At 44.2% G+C, this 21240-nt stretch overlaps 1 protein-coding gene across 5 annotated transcripts in view; it reads right to left on the bottom strand.

The window, feature by feature from the left end:
• Positions 1 to 21240, bottom strand: part of CIC (capicua transcriptional repressor) — a 2254744-nt gene that overhangs the window by 1820465 nt on the left and 413039 nt on the right. For all 5 annotated transcript variants that reach the window (XM_069640957.1, XM_069640955.1, XM_069640959.1 and 2 more), the window contains exon 3: positions 11818 to 11967. In XM_069640957.1, coding sequence (XP_069497058.1) covers positions 11818 to 11967 — 150 coding nt within the window. The remainder of the gene's footprint in view (positions 1 to 11817; positions 11968 to 21240) is intronic.

Below are 21240 nucleotides of genomic sequence, written 5' to 3'. Positions count from 1 at the left end.
AGCTGTGGGCTTTTGCCTCTCTGGTTGTTCATCCTCGTGCCAGTGATTGTAGGCACTCCACCTAGGTAAACCTCACTCTTCCTCGTGCCAGTATGATTGGTGTGAATGAAGTACTCTACAGAAGTACATAAGGGTGTGGGGGACCACAGCGGACCGAGTTGGGTGAGAGGAGAGGGAGAGGACAGAAATGTAGGGGATGAATACTGTATCCTCCCATGGCTATAGTCACTAGTCCCATGAAGGCTTCCCTCCCCATGAGATACACCCGCTGAGTACCACGCCCAAGGAGACTATCGGGTAGAGGCTTCACCTCCCTGGCCTCATGGGAAGGGGCTTCCCCCATGGAAGCAGTGACGATACTCCTGGGATTCGACACAGATGGGAAGTTGGAAATGCATGATTGGAACTTAGCCAATCCATTAGATATCTTGCCTTCAACTTAACTCACAAGATGTCCGGTGGAACTACAGAAGGGGACATAAGAGCGAAGTCTCAAACTCTTATACACAGCTAAAGAGGATATGTCTGCATTTATGTCAATATTCATGACTTCTTCTACCAAAGTACTTTTTAGCCACGATTGTGCCAAGCTTAATGTATGACTTGGAATCTTCCTTGTATGACCTAGGTCCATTCTTGAATTCTCTTGAGGGTGTTATTTGGGAACATGGCGTGGGCCTACTCATGTCAATCCCCAATTGTGTCATTCACCACAATTTGATCCGACTTCTCTGGCTGCCGGAGCCAGATGGGCTAAAGTACTATTGCTGCTAACTTCTCCAACTAATTATTTGCTTGAAGCACTACATATGTTCTTAAAAGAGAAAAAGCATACCCTTGTCGAACCAATGTGTGTCAAGTACGTCAACGATTCTAAAAGCCTTCGATTTTGAGGAGATCAATCTAATTGACAACCTGGCTTTAGTCAAAAAGAAGCTTCTTGATCAGGATTGTTGAGAGACGGTTGATAAATTAAGGACATTCACAATTTATAAGGAATTTAGTAGTCTCCTTAGGAAAAGCAAATTTGTCAATATACATATAACTTGTTTCTTGTCATAAAGCACAGTCTATTTATCTAAGATTTAAGTGTATGAGTCCTCAAATACTGATAGAGGTGGGCCAGAGGATACGTTGGCTGTGCAAAATACCTGTGTGTAAAGAGACAGCTAAGCACTTGATACTTTCATGTGAGTTTACAAGGCATATTAAGCCCAGTGACTTTAAATATATTGGGGATCTACATTCTATAGAAAAGGTAAAATATCTTGTGGTCGTATTTAATGATGGGAAACAGCATTCCTAAGTTGCTAAATTTATATTGGATGTTACCTACACACACACACACACATTTGAATTTTTTATGTATTTCACTTAAATTGTAAAAAGAAGTATGTTTTAACATAATGTAACAGATGCTTTGTTGGAAATGTTTTTTATTGTATTTATTAAATGTGTATAGTGAAACGCTTTTATAAAATTAAACTCACTAATTATATAATCTATATATATATATATATATGGGATACATTACTCACCGAAATCGTATTTCTGGTGCTTGTATCTGCTTAGAGTCACATGCTATGCATATGTCGACATATAGTGGAAGATGCAGAGTATTACAGTTGTTTTTCGAAACTCAAAAAGGGACATCGATAGGGCGTGCCAGTAATACTATCCCTAGTGTGACGTCCACTGTACCCATGGTCCTTCACGTGTCGCGGTCCCTCAGATTGTTTTGTTTCCGACATGAGGTAGCATGAAGTGTAGGGCGAATACAGGTGTATCCAAGCAGATATGCATCAGCGAAGCTCATATAACATCTATGCACCTTCTTTCAGGGGAGGAAGGATGGGCGCATGTGAATCTAAGCTGATACAAGCATCAGAAATATGATTACGGTGAGCAATGTATCCCTTCTGAGGTTTGTGGAATCTGCTTAGATCACATGCTATGCATAGATTAGCAAGCTTAGGAGAAGGTGGTGGGTTGTGAGAAGGATCAGCGGCAAATAGATGTTTTAGAACTTCTTGTCCCACCTGTGTATTTGCTTTGGAATGAGTGTCAATGCAGTAGTGCTGAGTGAAAGTGTGAACTGAGTTCCATGTAGCTGCTTTGCAAATGATGTCTAAGGGGACATTTGCGATAAAAGCCAGAGTAGCTCCTGTGCTCCTTGCAGAGTGAGCTATTGGTGTGAAAGGCAGCGTCTTGTTTGATAATGAATAGCATAATCGTATGGAGATGGCATTCTTGAAAATGCGGTCTCGTTCTCTGCCTGGTGCTACGGAGACAAACAGTTGGTCTGTTTTTCTAAGCGGCGTGGTCCTGTTTACAACCGCCCTCCTAACATCTACTGAAAGGATTTTTACCTCTGCTGACCTAGTTGTATTCTGGAAAAAGGCTGGCAGATCAATGGATTGGTTCACTTGGAATTTGGAAATGAATTTAGGTAAAAACCTAGGGTGTGTACATAAAACCAATTTGTCCTTGTGTATGACCGAGAAAAGGTCCTGCACTGACAATGTTTGCAGTTTACCAACTCTTCTTATGGATGTGATGGCCACCAAGAAGGTAGTCTTGTATGTCAGGTGTTTAAGACTTGACTTATGCATAGGCTCAAAAGGGGGTCCAATGAGCTTTCAAGTACTACACTGAGATCCCAGCCTGGTGGAGGGTTTGAAATTGGAGGGTGGAGTCTCTTTACTCCCTCCATGAACGCCTTAATGACTGGCACTTTCCACCACAATACTTTACTTTGAGAGGTGGTGTAAGCTGATAAAGCCGGCAGGTGGACCTTTATAGAGTTGAATACTAACCCCGATTCTAGCAAGTCGAGCATATAATTTAGAATCTGGGAAGGAGTACATTTTATGGAGTTAATTTATTTAGACTGGCACCAGATTACAAATCTTCTCCACTTGTCGAAATAACAGGGTCTGGTTTACGTGCCTCATTGAGGATATCCATACACAGTTGTGGTAGATTAAGATGTCCAAACTCTGTCCAAACTCTGATCTCAGGCGCCACGCTGCCAAGTTCATTGAGTGTGGTTGAGGGTGCACTGTTACTCCCCCATGTTGGATCAATAGATTGGTCTGTCATGGGAGTTTGATGGGATCGCACATCGCCAGTTCGCGCAGATGTGGATAACATGGCTGTCTTGCCCACATGGGAGTAACTAGGATGAGCTTCATCTGTTCTCTGTGAATCTTGTTCACTACCCTGCTCATCAAAATAGTTGGGGGGGGAGGAGGGAAGCGTAAGCAAATTGGGCGTTCCCCTTGGAGTCTGGAACCTAGACGCGAAGTCTTCTCTAAGCGGGGGTTAACCGCACACGTTTGATTTGGCGTTTCCAGAGAAGGTTAGATCTTTCTCTGGACAGATTGTAGGATTGGAATAAACTAACTGATTTCTTATCCCCCCAGGATATCCTCAACAAAATCCTTGACCTGCTGAGTCTCTTGTGTTCTGATCTGAAAGTGTTCAGTCGCCTTAATGAGCATGTCATCCAGAAGGGGCTGGTTGTCAATGGGCGAATCAGCCACCGGAGGGTCTTGGTTTACGGGTGAGGCTATAGTGTACATCTCTGTCTCTTCCTCGTCATCACCATAACCTTCTTCTGTGCCCTCTTGAGCTGTACACGTATCTACAGCATCATCATCATCATCATCATCATAATAGTCTGTCATAATGATCAACGCAGGGAGGATCAACCGGTGGTGAAATATCCAGGGTGTCTGGACAAGACCTTTTAGATAGGGGTTGACTAGTAGGGACATTTGCAATGGCTTGAGAGCCAGAGGCAGCTGTCATAGGAGGAGTGTTTTGGATGCTTAGGAAATCTTCTGGGTTTTTGTCCAAATAATTGCCATTAAAGGGCATCCTCCTCATGACCCTATCTATGTCTTCACATGTCCATTGGCTGACCCTATCTATGTCTTCACATGTCCATTGGGCGGAGCTCGGAATGGGAATTGGGCATAGTGTGGAGGCCTGAGGGGTTACAGTGCCTACAAAGGAGTCCTTTTCAGGAGGTGTACCTTGGTCTGGTAAGGAATCCTTCCCATGAGGTTGAGAACCCTTGTGAGTGTGGGAAGCCTTGTGAGGCTGGGAAGCCTTGCGAGGCTGGCATTTGGATGGGGAGAGTGACCTATCCTTATGAAGAGGCTTGGAAGAGCACTTCTTATACTCCTCCTCGTTCCTAAGCCCTTTCGGGACGTGTTTTTCCACTAAGTGGGCTAGTCCCGACTGCACTGAGACCTTACCTGATTTTGACAAAGAACACTGAACCTCGGTTGTGGAGTAGCCCCACACTTCGTCAGTCGAAGTGCAACGTTTGGGTGCGGATTTATGCATAACATCTGTGCTGTGTTTCGACAGTCGGGCCTGTCATGTGGCGATTGGTAGCACGAATCCCCAGAGGACAGTGAACTTGTGGACCTCTCCCTAGATGTTGTGTCTCGGCCCAAGGTTGTGTGTTTAGTGGAGTTAGGGGGTAGTGTGAGCGCCCATGCCGCCGGGGGTCATCCACATAATAAGGCCGCTGGCCTGTCTGGTGGGGTTGGGGCCTTGCGCTTGGGAAACTAACATCTCCCTTTCACCTTCCGAAATGGCAGCATCGCTACCATCGCTGAAGGTCCCTTCCACGTACATGGTGGCTTCGGCCTGCATGGCGTGGTGGGTCCAGCGTTTCGTCTTACAGTCCTTCCAACGTCTTTTGTTTGAAGAGCCTACCGGCTCGACAGTTCTTCTCGACGTGATCTTGTGGGAGGCAGAGATTGCACACCAGGTGCTTGTCGGCCCACGGGAACTTTTTCCTGCAACTTGGGCAGAACTTAAATGGGGTCTTATCCATGATAACATGTAATGGCAGCTGGGCGAATGTAGCTGCCCCCCTCTCTCCCTACTGCGTGGGCCGAAGCCTGGTGCGACCATCCCAGGCCGAACGGCTTAGTCGAAAGGATCTTTGACGATCGTCTTCCTTCACCGTTGTTGAAGATGATCGATAGTTGATGAATAAAGGATAGGAAGAGATCTAGCTCCAATTATTATAATCAACGGTGATATGCCGAAAAAGGGAACTCTGCTTTTGTGAGTCTGACTACTTTGGCAGAAAAAAAACAATCTGAGGGACCTCGACGCGTGAATGACCATGGGTACAGTGGACGTCACACTAGGGATAGTATTACTGGAACGCCCTATCAACATCCCTTGTCGAATTTCAAAAACAACTGTACTACCCTGCAGCTGCCACTACATTTTAGCCTATGCACAGCATGTGATCTAAGCAAATTCCACAAGCCTCAGAAATATATACGATCTGGATAGCAAAATCATGGCAATGGGGTTCCTTGGTCAATGTTACCCCAAAAAAATAATTGAGAAAGCTTATATAAAAGCGAGACAACAGGAGAGATCTGTCTCCTCACAGGATCTCGCTCACAAGCCAAGTCAGAAGCAGAAAGAGACGACTAGACTAATTTTGACTACAAAGCATCAGGATTAAGACGGATACTTCAAAGACATTGGAGGATTTTATTGGCGGACAAAGACCTTGCAGTAAACCTAAAAATCAGTTTTAGAAGCAATTGTTCTTTTAAAGACACTTTGGTACAGAGTTTTATGGCACAGGACGAAACATCAGAGAACGGTATGTGGCTTACAACACAGAAGTCGGGTTTTCGCAAGTCCACAAGATATAACATCTGCAAGTTTGCCAAGAATTGTGCAACGTTTGAACATCTGATTTTGGGAAACACTATCACGATCTTGGATAAAATCACATGCGAAACAGAATACGTAGTATATGTACGGTCATGTGCATGCCAGAAATGGTATATAGGCAGCACAAAGTGTACACTAAAGATACGAATTCAACAGCATGTGAGAGCCATCCAAAATAAAGACTCAAATTATCTGATGGCCAAACATTTTAGTGATTATCATGAAAGCAACATGGACAGTTTTCCTTTTTTGGTATTTATAAAATTGACAATGAACCATGGGGAGGCGACAGAGAAAAGAAACTTTGCCAAAAAAGAGACACGTTGCATCTTAGATTTTGAGAGTAAATACCCAAATGGCCACAACATCGACGAGGATCTCTATACCTTCTTAGGACAATGATCCAAATAATTAATAATTCATTTTTCAATTTTCGCTGTGCAATTTCCACTTTTATTAACTTTTTTGTATTTTCACAAAGCAGAAAATATGCCACTTACAAAGACGCTTGGGTAGGCTCGTTTTTTATTTTAATTTTTTAGTCGGATTGTGAAACACATTAGTTTTGTTCTGTTGCCATTTCTCAAATTTCTTTTGGCGTTTTTTCCTCGTATTGTAGGAGAAAGCATATCAGAAGTTGTAGTTCTGTTTTTAATTGGGTAAGATTTATTGATGTAGAGAGGCTAATTGATATGGCCAAATTAATTTTCATTTGCCATCGTTTATTGACTCTATTATAAGTCCCCATACATATTATTGGAGAATTGGAAAATGGGACTTACTCGATCCATATGTAATATTGACCAGAAACTGAAATTAAATGGCATGTCTTTGCAATGCACTAGTCACTTTATTTGGTCCCATTTATGGTCCTGTCTTAACATGTAGACAGATTTGGTTCTGAACATCTGATTCACTATGCACCTTATGTATGCTGCTAGCACTATGCACTTTATGAACAGGACATGTTGGCATTTGAGATTGTAATACTAAGAGGAACTGGAGTAGAGCATTATGTATTTTACTGATTGATGTTGTTCGCACTATGCACTTTATTTAACAGCACTTTGTACATTTTAGAAATGGCATACTATGGTTAACAAATGTACCATTTACTACCCCATTCCTCTCTTCTTATATTTGCATCATGCACTTTATACTATTTCACCTTCGAATAATGGAATCTGCCACAATATATGAGGGTAAATGGCTTTTACCAACAAGCCTGTACATTGATCAGCTTAGGCTAATACATATTTTGATGTCCTGTTTCCAAACTATAACATGATAATAATGCATATTTTCAGCTTAATGAAATACTGAATGAAAAATTAGCCACATTATATGCTAAAGGAATGACCAAGTAAATATGTGGAATATGTGTATCATGTTTGTAATATCGACTATAGAATGGAGAATAGGGTTTTACAAACAAAGAAAACCCAGTCTAAGATGGCCGACAATGAGGTTAGCTAATACAAAGAATAGTCCTCTTTCTATCTTCAATTGCATGCCACATGGGTTATTTGAACTAGCCCCTGTGTGAGGGCCAGTTGTGATCAAGCGGTAAGAATACAGCTAAACGCGGCTGAGTTTGGGCCATACACTATGGGAGAGCCACATTCTGTTTGGCTTTCACTGCTTGCTGTGATGTTGCACATCATCGTTTGAATAAAGAAAATATTGCACTGATGGTTTCCCAAGGATTTGTTTCCATGTTGGGGAGTGCTCCTTATTGACTGTTCAATAATCAGATATATAAAACACACACACTCTCCGCCCCCCTCCCCCCGGTCCTGAAGAAGGCGGCACATTTTCTGAAACGTAGTGTTTCTATGTAGACCCCGTTACCTCAATGAAGTTGATATTGGGATGTTAATTGTCAAATTAGTCACAATATAATAATAATGATAAAATTGCCAATTTGTTTTTTTTTGAATTACGAGGAATATGTTCTTTTGTGGTTTGTAAACTATGTATGTTGTGACAAATTTGATCTGTCTAATAATCTTTCACATTTTGGTTTGCTCCCTTCCAATTGTTTGAATGAATAATGAAAAATAAGGAATGTTTTTGTGATAAAAAGATCAATGGATTTAATTCAATAGTTGATCTTCTGATGATTACTGTATATAAAGTATATTCTAAGAGAAATTTTAAGAATGACAGGAACGCCTTGTTAATATTATTAGGCCTTTCCCCAGTTCCTGGTCGAGCAGGGTATCCCTTGCTCCCGTGATTATTGTGCAAGAGAAGGACCGGTTCAAAGTTTGTGCCCTTGTCTAGGAGGTCTGTCAAGTCGCATTCCATTATAAAACCAGCTGGAGGGGCCCCAACCTAAGGCATTAGTTACCTTTGCCATCATGCTCTTGAATGCCAAATTAGAGTGGCCTGGAGTACCTCCTTGTAGGAATTCTACCTCAGGAGAGGAGTCCATGCCACTTGCGTCTTGCAGGGCAGAGGCTAGATCAGATAGCAATTTTAGGAGGATAAAAAGGCTAAGGATGTCGAGGAAGACCCATAGACTCAAACACAAAGGGAACTGGGTCGTCATTCTCATCGAAAACATCCTGGAAGAAGACATGAAATACCTTCTGGGCTTGAAGCAAATTTACTTGAATGATCTTTGACTGTTGTCAATTAATGCATTTTTTATGCCGACAGTGCCAATGGACCTGACAGAGCATCAAAGAATGCATCAGCTGCCGATTAAGTTGTTGGTTTCAACAGTCCTCGAATCAAGGATTTCACCGGTCTCAAGCTCTTTGGCGCACAAGGTGGTTGGTGAACCGAGTTCCTGCCGGTCGTAGAAGTAAAAGAACGGGCGCGCCTGCTTTCTCCAAGACCGGTGGCATTCTGATGCAAAATTCTTCCAACTTCTCCACCGAGGCAGATTCAGATGGGAAACACCATTCTTTCTTGAGATGAGTCTGGACGAATGGCTCCTCTTTATTATTCTTATTCGAGGAGGAAGAAGAGGAATTATGGGAGTCGCTCATCCAGTACGATCTCTTACTTGTTTCTTCGACCATTTTTTCCTCTTTATCTGACGATTTATTGGTCGTGGAGCTCTTTTCATTTGGACTGTGCTTCGAAGGTGTCATACTTGGAGACTTCGAAGAATAACGACTTAGCGTCAATTTGGAGGCTCTGCCCTTTAAAGTGTCAACTTGACATGAGCCGCAATCCACCACAACGTGGTCAGTACTGAGGCACCACAGAAATTATGTGAGGATCAGTGTGCAACATTATTTGCATCGCAATCACAGCACTTTTTGAAACCCAATTGTTTCTGAGTAAACATGGTGTGAAGAAATCTTCAAAAAACGTAAGGAATTTTTTTGAAAGAATGAAAGTGCGTCAAAGAATTTCTCAGAGACGAAGTTCCCGAGTACTGTGTTGGGCATGTGGAAAAAGGAATCGAGGTTGGGGGGCGCCGCGCACGCTATTGACACCATCAACGACGTCACATCTGGTCACGATGACTACTCTATGACCATCAACGCCAGAGCACACTGCCCCTCCTGCTGGGCAAATGTTTTCCCAAGAGCTGCAAAGCAGGAGAATATATCTCTAATATCGGGAATCTGTGGGAGGACACAATCCATTAGAAGTAAGGATAAGTAAAGAAAGTACACACATATAAGTGCACAGAATACTATTGATAAACTTCTAGGAAATTAATGTGCAGCTCACTATTCACTTACAGATCTAGTGCCCTGTACAGTCTGCCACCAACAGATACAGTGCTGATGCTACTTTCAAAATATCTCCCTCCCTCCCTCCCTCCCTCCCTCCCTCCCTCCCTCCCTCACTCCCTCCCTCACTCCCTCACTTCCCCCAATGAGAAGGTTCCTTGTTCAGCGATCCCTCTTAGGTGTCCATGCCCCTCTATTTCCTCCGGCTGTGCATCAATCGGTTTTCTTGTGCCTCTCTACTCTCCCATGTCTTTCTGGCATCTGTACTTGTTTAGGGATCAAGGTTATTGCATGCAATCCAGCATGTTTAAAATGCAATGGTTACCCCTTCCAAACAAACTGCTTCTCCACTCACCCTCTTCCTTCTCGCGTCATTCTCACTCTGTCGGCTCCTGGTGACACTTTTGGCCCAGTACAATCAACCTTTCATAGGGCTCTGTGAGATGAATTCCTAACAATCAAGGTGGGTAGTGGTACTTTCCCAGGGATCAAACCCCACAGATTAGTTTATACATTCAAGTCATCTGGTCCTGCTGTAGCCACTGTATAACCGCGGCCATCTTGTGCTCAGGAGGGGGTTCCGCTTCCTACTTGTGGCTTCGCCTAGGTTCCCGACATGGCTCCTATGACTATGGCAGCTCCTTCTCCAAAGTAGTGCTTCTCCACAATCTTGCAGATCGAAAGTGGTGAGTGGGCTTAAGTGGGAACATCTTCAGAGCTTGTTTGCATGGAGCAAAGATTGCAATATGGAGCCAGGAAATACATAAGTGGTGAACAAGGGCTGCTTGCAGGAGTCTCTGGTTCTCTGCGTGATGGTAGAGCGGTGTGATCACCAGTCCCATAATGAAGGAGGTCATCAGACATTGCTTTCTGAGGAGATTTGAACAGGAGGGAGGACTGCAGGAATCTCTCTTCTGTCCACCTCCAGGTAGCCATACACAGACTCTAATACCACTTTGGCGCTTTCTGGTAACCAGAGTAGACCTCGGCTCATTGGACATGGACAGCACGCTGATTTAGTCACAAGGTGCAATGGAAGCATGCAGAAGAAAGAACTGTGGAAATTACACTTTTGGAGCAGTGTTTTCAGGGAGAATTTTCTAAAAGAAATAATAGCTGACAAAAGAGTGCAGTTCACCTTAGAAGTCATTTCCATGTCAATGTGCCATAGGATACACAAATGCAGCCCTGTAACATCTGAGGGCTTGTTGAGGGGTCATGGAGGGGCAATATGGGCTTAGAACAGAAGGATTATGTGCAATGAAATTCTGAAGCAGATGATTTGGGCATATTGTACCACACTACATAGGAGTGCCAAAGGGCACCACAGACCATATTGTGCTGAATTTATTTAGGTGGCACACGCATTGGGGATGTGGAGCACCACAAGGATATGGATGTCTTTGTTAGAAGTCGGGATACATATAAGGAATGGTTTGACAAAGACACAATTCGAAGTTAAAGTGTTAAAAGGTGGGATATGACTGAAAAGAACAGGGCACTACGTATGCAAGACCTTGCAAAATCAATGTGGTGCAGAGGAACATGGAAGTGCTTGAAGACGGTGAAGTGAAGGGTCATGAAGAAGAAGGCGCAAATAAGAGAGTATGAGCTGAAGAAACTAATTTGGAAAGGATTGAAAAATGGATGCAGTTGGGTGGACGCAGAAAAGGGTCATCACTTGAAGATGGTAGTGAAAGAAATGTGTGAACTTCCAGGCAAACTGCCCATCCAAGATGGATGAAGGAACTTGTGTGCAATAATACGTTACATGCTAACCTATTCTTTACCTTTAAGTTATTTTATCTTCCATGGGGGTGGAAGGAGTTCAGGGGTGGTGGCAAAAGAGGATATTTTAAAGTTGGCTAGTCCGATTGCTTGGCCCTGGTGACATCTCTAGTGATGTTGGAGATCTAGGGGTGGCAGTTGGGTGATATTTTTGTGTAAATTCATCAATTTGAGATAGTCCATTGAGAATCATACATTTGGACCCCAACACTGAGCAAAAGAATGTTGGCAATGCCAATATGTGTCCAAGTCAACGTGGAGCAAAAAGCGGGAGAAGAGAGTCAAAGGGGATGAAAGGGAGAGGGCAAAAGAATCTAAAAAAGCAAAATAAATGAAGGGTACATATACCCCCATTCTGAGTCAGGGGCAATTAGAATGCATGACAATAGATTATTTGTCAAGAAACAGAAGCAGATTTGACAACTACTCCATCTTACTTCTCTGTTGTAGAGGTTTTAGTATGCATGTCTTGCCTTTTCCAGCCACTGTCATTTGTAGACCTGGTTAGTTGTTCCACCAAGATCTTGCAGTAACATTTTTTTACAACATTCTAATTTCCCCATAGTAACTTTACAGCATAGGTGAACAAGGCCTGTAGCTCACTTACCTTTGGTGTGAGAGGAGGAAGCTGGTCGACTCACAGGCTGGTGGCCCTCACTGGGCTGGACAGAAGAATCCGGCTGGCTGGGTGCCAGAAATGGGACTAGCGAGTGCCAGGGGTAAATGGCCACCGACCGAGGTTCCACATTGGTCCAAACTAGAAGAGAGAATGGAGCAGTCAGAGCATATACACAATACCTTTTCCTTAGCAGATTGCCCTCAGCAAACCAACACACCATCCGCTTCTTCCTCGACCAACCTCGCATTGAGCAGACCTACATATCAACAGCTAACTAATAGAGGATCAATAACTTGTATATTGTGCAACCTGTAGTAAGGTTACGCTTTAAACAAATTGCCAGAAGACAAAGCCAAATGTTCAGTCCCTCACTATATCAGACATTTACAGATTCACAGCCCCTTGTGGAGTACAGACTACAAAAGGACAGACCCTTATTGTATTAGAATGTTCATGCATTCAACACCTCACCCTTTGGCAAATAGATTAGGCAGTCGCAGTGTGGTGGGGAGGGAGATTATGAATGGGGGAGGGGCGGTCAGTCAATCGTCACAGCTCTTTGTAATTTTAGACTTTTTAAACCTGCATAACTGAATCAGTGTTACAAAGTTCACAGATTCATAGACCGCTGCAATTTTAAAAGTTTTACATATGTTATTGCTTGTGTTGGTGAACAGTTTTTCAGGATGCAAACCCTTGTGGTCTACAGATTATCACCATAATCACCACTAGATGAGTGAGGTAAAGCGATGAGCAGTAAATCAGTGGGACCAACTGTTGGTAACAATAATTCTGTTTGGCAGCATTTCCGCAGATTTGCCGTCAAGAAAACGCCACACTTACAATGAGCCCCAAGGCTTCACAGATTTACACAAATTAAACTAGTTCATGATTACTCCAACACCTAATGGCAAGGCTTTCACAGATTGGATAGATGATAAGAGAAGGCCATCCTACCATATAAGGTTTGTCTAGGAAGCAATACTATTAGCCGAGATCAGGTCTTACCCCTCTAAATTCCCTCTAAATAGTTCAAATTTGTGAAGTTTGTGACCAGAAAAGAGGGTCATGGCCACATCGGAACCTTGTGGAGTAAACAGAGAGCAGTCTGCTGTCTTCTATTGGCATCTGGCACATAGAGCTTTCGAGATTTAATTTCGTGGACTAATTTTGCTGCACATGCACATTCTTGCAGCAAATTCTAGATCCACTAAATGTATGGACAGTTTTGGTAAGCCCAAGTAGATGGCATTACAATAGTTTAAAAGTGAGGTTATAAATCTGCTTCAAGACACATGTGGTGCAAGTACATTTCGGGGATCTCGCGTGTTGATTGGGAACATTTATTTTTTTTGCTTATTTTACAGCATTTTTCTTAAAAACCCTCTGCATATTTGCTGTCTGATTTGATTTTCGAGACCCTTTTTGGCAAGTCAAGTGCCTGGTCTACCTAACATGTCACTGCAACTCATTTCTTTGGGCAAAACTGTTCAGACACTATGGACCATTCTCCCCCACCAGCCGCATTATATTTTTTGTGTAGCATTACTGGTCCCTATGTTGGACCATGTCTGAGATTTTGTTAGCCTGTATGCATTTTTCACTTTAGGCAGTGTGTTCAACGCAGGCTGGAAACAGTCTTAACCTTAATTTAATATTTTACTTGTGCACAACTGTGCACCTTTCATTTGATCATGATTGTCCTTCAATCCATGAAGTAGACAGTGGCTAACTCATGGTTCATGCCCGTTCTCTGTGAACCGCTTGCTTTTTTTGGCCATCTTGCTCCTACTTGGTGGCAAGACTGACCATATAAATGTATGCACTTTCGTAGACCATAAAGAGCCCAGGGAGAGCCGTTGCATGCGTTGAACTGATTATACAGGATTGGATCACCTCTCAGTTTGAAATGATATATATGCATAGGTCGACATCTAGTAGAAGCTGCGGAGTATTAAAGGTGTTTTCAAAACTCGAAAAGGGATGTCGACAGGGGGTGCCAGTAATACTATCCCTAGTGTCACGCCCACTGTACCCATGATCCCTCACGTGTCTAGGTCCCTCAAATTGTTATTTTTCTGACATGAGGTGTAGCGTGAGTACAGTTTTATCCAATCATTTACGTATCATGCAAGCTCATAAGCACCCATGCACCTTCTCTCCAAGGGGACGAAGGGTGGGTGCATGTGAATCTAAGAAGATACAAGCATCAGAAATACGATTACGGTGAGTAATGTATCTCTTCTGCGGTTTGTGGAATCTGCATAGATCACATGCTGTGCATAGATTAGCGAGCAGTGTTAGAAGAAGGGATGTGGGATGCAAGAAGGTTCATGAACGAATAAATGTCTAAGAACTGATTGCCCCACTTGTGTATCTGTCTTGGAATGAGTGTCAATCCAGTAGTGCTGAGTGAAAGTATGTATTGAGCTCCATGTAGCTGCTTTGCAAATACTGTCTAAAGGGACATTTACAATGAAAGTCAGGGTGGCTCCTGTGCCTCTAGTGGAATGGGCCCTGGGCGTAAAAGGCAGCGTCTTATTTCATAGGGAATAGCACAGTTGTATACATCCGACTATCCACCCGTCTCTACCTGGCGCTATGGAGACAAACAATTGATCTGTCTTTCTTAGCGGTCTGGTCTTGTCTACATAGTAGGAGGACCACCCTCCTCACATCTAGTGTGTGTAGTTTTACCTCAGCTGAACTGTTGGGTTCCTGGAAGAAAGCCGGTAACTCAATTGACTGGTTTACATGAAATTTGGAGCTGAATTTAGGGGAGAACCTAGGGTGAGCACGTAAAACCAGCTTGTCTTTGTCTTTGTGGACAACAAAGAAAGGATCCTGCACTGACAATGCTTGTATTTCATTTACTCTTCTTATGAAAGTGATAGCCACTAAGAAGACCGTTTTGTAAGTCAGGTGTTTTAGACTAGACTTGTGCATTGGCTCGAAAGGAGGTCCCATGAGCTTAGCGGGTGCCAGGTTGAGATCCCATCCTGGCGGTGGGTTTGAAATAGGAGGTTGGAGTCTCTTCACTCCTTCCATGAATGCCTTGATGACCGGTATTTTCCATCATGGGACCTTATTATGGGTAGTGGTGTAGGCTGATACAAGCCACCAGGTGAACTTTTAGGGAGTTGAATACTAACCCTGCATCTAGCAAATGGAGCATATAAGTTAGAATGTGGGAAGGAGTACATTCTACGGGATTGATTAGTTTAGACTGGAAACAAATAATGGATCTTCTCCATTTGTCAAAGTAACAGTGTCTAGTGTTTGGTTGTCTTAGATTGTACAGCACAAGAGATTGATGGGATCGCACAGCGACAGTTTGCGCAGATGTGGATACCATGGTTGTCTTGCCCACATAGGAGCAACTAGGATAAGCGTCATCTGTTCCTTTGGAAACTTGTTCACCACCTTCCTCATGAGACATTTTTCTAGCGTAAGCAAACTTCCCGGACCAGTTCATCCATAGGGTGTTCCTCTTGGAGCCTGGCTGGGGGGCACTGACCGCGAAGTCGGGGCACTGACTGTTTTCGCTTGTAGGGAACAAGTCTATTGTGAGGAAACCCCATAGAGAGAAGAGGTGTTCTATGACTTTTTTGTGTAGCCGCCACTCGTGATCCTCTGGTAGGGAATCTCTGCTCAATGAGTCCGCTAGAAACTGGAGTTCCCCTGGAACATGCTGCGACAATAGTAACATCTTCCGTTTGAGTGCCCATTTCCAAATTTGCTGCGCAAGCCTGGACAGATTTAGAGAATGTGTGCCCCCCCCCTGTTTTTTTTTTATATAAAACATCGCTGTAGTGTGGTCTGTCATGACTTGCACAGATTGGTCCTTTAAATGGGATTCAAATGTCCGAAGGGCTTTGAATACTGACAGAAGCTCTAGCAGATTGATGTGGTTTTGGGCTGCCGCGCAAGACCACAGACCCTAAGCAGTGTGGTGAAAGTAATGAGCGCCCCAACCCACTAGAGAGGCGTCCATCATGACAATCGACTATCTCTGGATCGTAGAAAGGTTTCCCCTTCAGCAGGTTTTCCCTTGTCCACCAGCAAAGATTTTGTACAAGTGTTGGCAAAACGATCACTAGATCGTCCCACTGACCACTTGTTTGAGACCACTGTTTCGCAAACCACTCCTGCATGGGTCGCAGGCACGTGTTAGGAACCAGGTAAATGCAAGATGACATGCCTAGCAAACGCATAGCTTCGCGACACCCTTATCTGGCAGCCAGCCTGATCATGTGGTAGTTGCAGTAACACATGTTTTATTCTTTCCTCTGATGAAAAGACCAACCCCCCCCCCCCCTTGTGTGTTTAAGACAGCTCCTAGGAACGGTTTGGAAGTGCTTGGCAGTAGGCTTGATTTTTCCTGGTTGATGAAGAAGCCCAATTGAAAGAGGTTGATTGTTCTTTGAATGTTTTGTATGCAAATTAGGGGGGACTGCCCTGTAATGAGCCAGTCGTCCAGGTAAGGGTACACTGGGATTGCCTCCCTGCATAGGTGTGCTGCCACCACCACCAGTACCTTTGTGAATACCCTTGGAGCAGAAGCTATTCCAAAGGGCAGCACCTTGAATTGGTAGTGCTGGTTCGCTATCTTGAAATGCAACAATCTTCTCAGTGCTCAGAACATTTAAATATGAAAATAGGCATCTTTCATATCCAGTGTTGCCATGTAATCCCCCCTTTTTAGTAGAGGGATTACCTCTTGTAGCGTAGTCATGCAGAACTTTTGTGGTTTGACACTGGGCGCATTGTTAGATCTTTCTTTCACACAAGGAAAGAAAGTTGAATAAATACCCCTGTTTAACTGGTAGGCCGGGGCGACTTCTATGGTGTCCTTTAATAGAAGTGTGGCTATCTCTTTGATAAGGATACAATGATGTTCTTCTGAGTGGATCTTCTGTTGTGGGGGGTGGTCGTGGGGACGGAGTAATTCTATACAGTATCAGCCTGCTATCGTGGACAGCACCCATCCGTCTGAGGCGATTCCCTCCCATGCGTGGGTGAAGCTGGAAATGCGTCCTCTTACTGGAGAAGCATGGGAGGGCACCTGAATCGGAATGTCACTTGCTCCAAGGTGGTGTGCCACCTCGAGCAGGGCCTCTGCCCCGACCTGTGCGTTGTCCTCTGTGATAGCCCTGGGAGGATAAGCCTTGATCATTTCCCCAGGAGGAACCCTGGCCTTGATAGTAGCTGGATCCATGTTGAGCGTTTTGGCCTTGAAAACAGCGAAAGTTTCCGTTACCCCTTTGACCAGGAGACTTGTTAGTGAGTTGACCTAAAGATTTAAGAGTGTCATACTCGTCCTTTGCTGTTTTAAGTGCCTCTTCCACAGCCTTACCGAAGAGCACGTTAGGTTCCACTGGCATGTTTATTAAAGTGGTTTGCGTTTCCCGTCTAAAACCTGACTGGCATGCCTTTTAATAACGGTCCCTTGTGCAATGACTCTTCCGGCATTGTCCGCCGCGCCAAAATTGGATTTAAGGAGACAGCTAGACACAGCCCTCCCATCTGCAGCCACTTGTGCTAGTTGGGATTTGAGTGACTCTGGGGCAGACGAAAGTAATGCAGATATTTCTTCCCACTTGTGGCAGTTATAGCTAGCCAAGAGGGTTGCATTGCTTGCTATCTTGGTTTGATATGTCACATCCTCTGTGGCCTTTCTGCCCATGGTATAGATCTTGTTGCTCTCCTTATCAGGTGAAGCCTCGGAGGAAGCAAGGGGTGTGCCTGCTCTCCTTCTAGTTGTCTGATTTTAGTTGGCCTCTAATATATAAAGGGTCTGAAGGTGCAGGCCTGAATAACTTCCCCACACGTGGGTTTACGTTCGGTGTGAAATTGGGGGCTTCTAAAGTTGGCTGTATTCTGCACTGCACTGATTTCAATAGCGGGATAAACTGGGCCACTGTCTTTTTGTTCCCAAGGATTTGTTCTGCAAAGTCTCTATCCTCCTGTACCTCCAGGGTGTCAATCTGAAAGTGTTCAGCCATCTTGGCTAGTACTTCATTGAGGAGAGATCTTCTTGGTCTGATTCAGGGACATAGAGATCTATGATTGTACTCTGTAAAAAGAGCAATTGAACAAGACCACTTAGAAGGGGGTTGAGTAGGAATGGCAGAGTCCTGAGAGCCAGATGGAGCTGTCATGGGAGGAGGGGAGTTGAAGCTTTGAAGATAATCAGGGTTTTTCTTCGAATAAATTGGCCATAAAGGTCATTCTTCTCATCACTCTGTCAATGTCCTGTGAAGACCATTCCTTGGAACTTGGGATTACTACAGATTGAGGGGAAAGTCCTAGGTCCTCATCTGTGGGAGGTACCACGTTAGGCCTAGATTCTGTAGGTTTTGCTATGGGCTTGGATGATTTAGACTTTTCCTTCTGAGGGCTCTTGCCCTATGAGGGGTTTTGAGGTCTTTTGTGATGTTCCCCACCCAACCCCCCCCCCCGGGGCCCAAAGGAGTGTTTTACAGACTTCTTGGGGGCTACCACCTTATCTGATGCCGAGCGTCGAATTTCGGCTGTTGGTAATGCAGAGGCCTCGTTCGCTGACGATCAACCTTCAGAGGGAGTTTTGCAAGCGACAACCTTGCCGTCTTTCAACAGATGGGACCGGGACTCAGTGGACCTTTCCCTTGGTGTCGATCGTTGTCGATCACTCGACCCATGTGTCGAGTCTCGACCTGGGCTTATGTGCTTGGTGGTGTGAGTTTTTGTAGCGCTACCGCCGCCAGATGTAGTCCCCACAACATGGCTGCCGGCCTGTCCTTCGGGGTCGGGGGCCTGCGCTTGAGTAGCTGGAGCTGCAATCGCTGAAGGCCCCTTCTACCTCCATGGCCTCGAGCTGCCTGGCGTAGTGGGCCCAGCATTTCGTGGCGCGGTCCTTTAACGTCTTTGGCTTGAGCCGGCTTTAGCCTGCACGCTCGACAAGACGTTTTGCGTGGTCTCTTGGAAGACACAAATTACAAACTAAGTGTTTGTCTAACCACAGGAATTTGCGATTACACTTGGGGCAAAATTTTAAAAGGGTGTATTTTCCATAATTATAGGTTATGGTTGTGGCAGCTGGGCGAACAAAGTGTAGGAAGGAGAGTATATGCATTCTAAAATGGCCTCCCCCATCTCTCCCTACTGTCTGGGGCGAGGCCCGGGGCGACCTTCCAAGGCCAAACAGTCAGTCGCGGTAGTCTTTGACGGGCAGTTTTTCTGTCTTCAACAGAGTGGTGTTTCGGAGGTCGGTGAAAGAATAGAAAGAAATACTATCGACAATTATAAATAGTCAATGGCTTTACACCGAAAGTAACTCTGCTATACGCGGCCGTCTAGAATGGCAGAAAAAAACAATTTGAGGGACCTGAACACGTGAGGGATCATGGTTACAGTGGATGTCACACTAGGGATAGTATTACTTGCGCGCCCTGTCGACGTCCCTTTCTAAGTTTCGACAACAACAACTGTAATATTCTGCAGTTTCCACTATGCACACACAGCGTGTGATCCAAGCAGCTTCCACAAGCCTCAGAAATGTATAAATGAACTTAGCATACATAAACAAACATGCACTTAGATATATAAAAATATAGATATACATTTCTCCACCGTTAGTTAGCAAGGATGCAGAAGACGCTTTCATCTTGGCCACTGCAACACTGCTTAGTCCCAGAGCAGGTAAACAAAGAGATCATTCATGCTAACACGGTCTGAGGCGGAGCGTCCTGCCTCGCAGCGTGCAAGACTGCATCACCCAGGGGTCCAAGTTGTAACCAACTTTGCCACAGAATGCCCTCTTCTTTATGGGGGCATGTCCCCGCCCTTCTCAGTTGTGTCTGCCCTCGGCCGGAGAGCAGATCACAAGCGGAAGGGGCAGAGTGGAAAAAACCAGTCATCGCACTCATTCCCAGAACCCCTTATCATGCATCTGAAGGACGCTCCGACTCCCTCCCCGTATTTGTCCTACAGTGGACAATACCACACCTATTCTCCACAGCAAGTCTACTCAGCAACAATATTTATGTAGTTACGTGTCCTTGCTCTGCTTACCCTACTGAAATGTTTATTTTGTGAGGCCCACGGGGACGCAGGCTTTTATTACAGTGATGGGAGAGTGTCCAAAATGGCTGCGCACTGACGCCATGTTGTTCTAGCTCGCATTTCGCACAAGCATTACAGGAGTAAGGCCTATCTTTCCCTATACTTAGGTGGAATTTCCCTACCTAGCGAAAACTAAGGCTAGTCAGTGCCAGTAAATCAAAATAAAAAGTCTGCATGTGTCCAAAACCTATACTTGCCCTCACAACTAATTGAATAGAATGTGTAGGGATACTAGCAACTAAAGAAATAATGTTCGAGGTTAAGGTTCCAAACTTCTTCCAGCGCTTAGCTTAAACTCAGCTCTTTCCAAATTCAGGACAGTCCAAACAGATCTCGGGGTTCCCTTCCCCAAGCGTTAAGCACAGTTCAAAAGGAGTTTTGGTGGTCCCTTCCCCAAGTCATCAGCTCTTCCAGATTCAAATACTATTCAAATCAAATCTCTTGGCTTTCAACAGTTCCAGTTCACAAAGGTTACTTTCTTTCTGCTGTTCTCATTCACTTTAGTATTCATTACCACAATTTCCAGGTATGGGTCCATCGGTGTAGGCGCAGTTTTCGGACCAAAAGGTCCACCCATTACATGTCACACAACTGATAACCCTTGACACTTTGAGATTCTGCACTCTTCATTGACTTTCACCAATACAGGCCTCTTGTCCCTGAGCCCGTGTCCTTGGTCAATCTTTAATATAAATTCTCTGTGGCAGTCTTAACTTTATCACAATATGTATCTCAAACAACTCTTTAGATTTTCCTTGCCAGTCTCTCGACTTTGCCACAACGTGTGTTTCACACACAATTCACTTCATGGTGTTCATCCTTACCCACCACCTTGCTTATTCCCAAGGGCTCATTACTTGCTTTTGCTTCACATTGTTTCAAATCTTTCAGTTAGCTCAGTGTTCCATATTGTTTGTAGTACTCTCAAATGTACTTCATTTACTTTGTAAACACGTTCATTAAGTCTCTTAATTAGTTTGGTATTCAATATTGCATTTGCCCTGCTTATGTTAGACCTGCCTACTTTCAATATACAATTGTCTTACCCATGTCGAACTAGCCTTTTGAAAATCGTAACTGCATATGTCGGACTAGCCTAGTTTTGACTGTTGACTATTCTGATTCTCAACTGCCATACCTATGTCAGACTAGTCTATTTTGACGTACAAACGCCCTGCCTATGTCGGATTAACATACTTGATAGCGACTAGCCCACCAGACTGCATTGCCACATCCCGACTACTGTACTCTACACTTACTTAAAAACGATGCTCTTCAGAAAGACCCTGGTGTCTTTTCTGCCGTTCC

Source organism: Ambystoma mexicanum, chromosome 1q, assembly GCF_040938575.1.
Source record: "Ambystoma mexicanum isolate Mex_15411 chromosome 1q, UKY_AmexF1_1, whole genome shotgun sequence".
Taxonomy (NCBI): domain Eukaryota; kingdom Metazoa; phylum Chordata; class Amphibia; order Caudata; family Ambystomatidae; genus Ambystoma; species Ambystoma mexicanum.
Note: the sequence above shows the minus strand (reverse complement) of the source record. Positions and strands in the feature narration are given on the sequence as shown.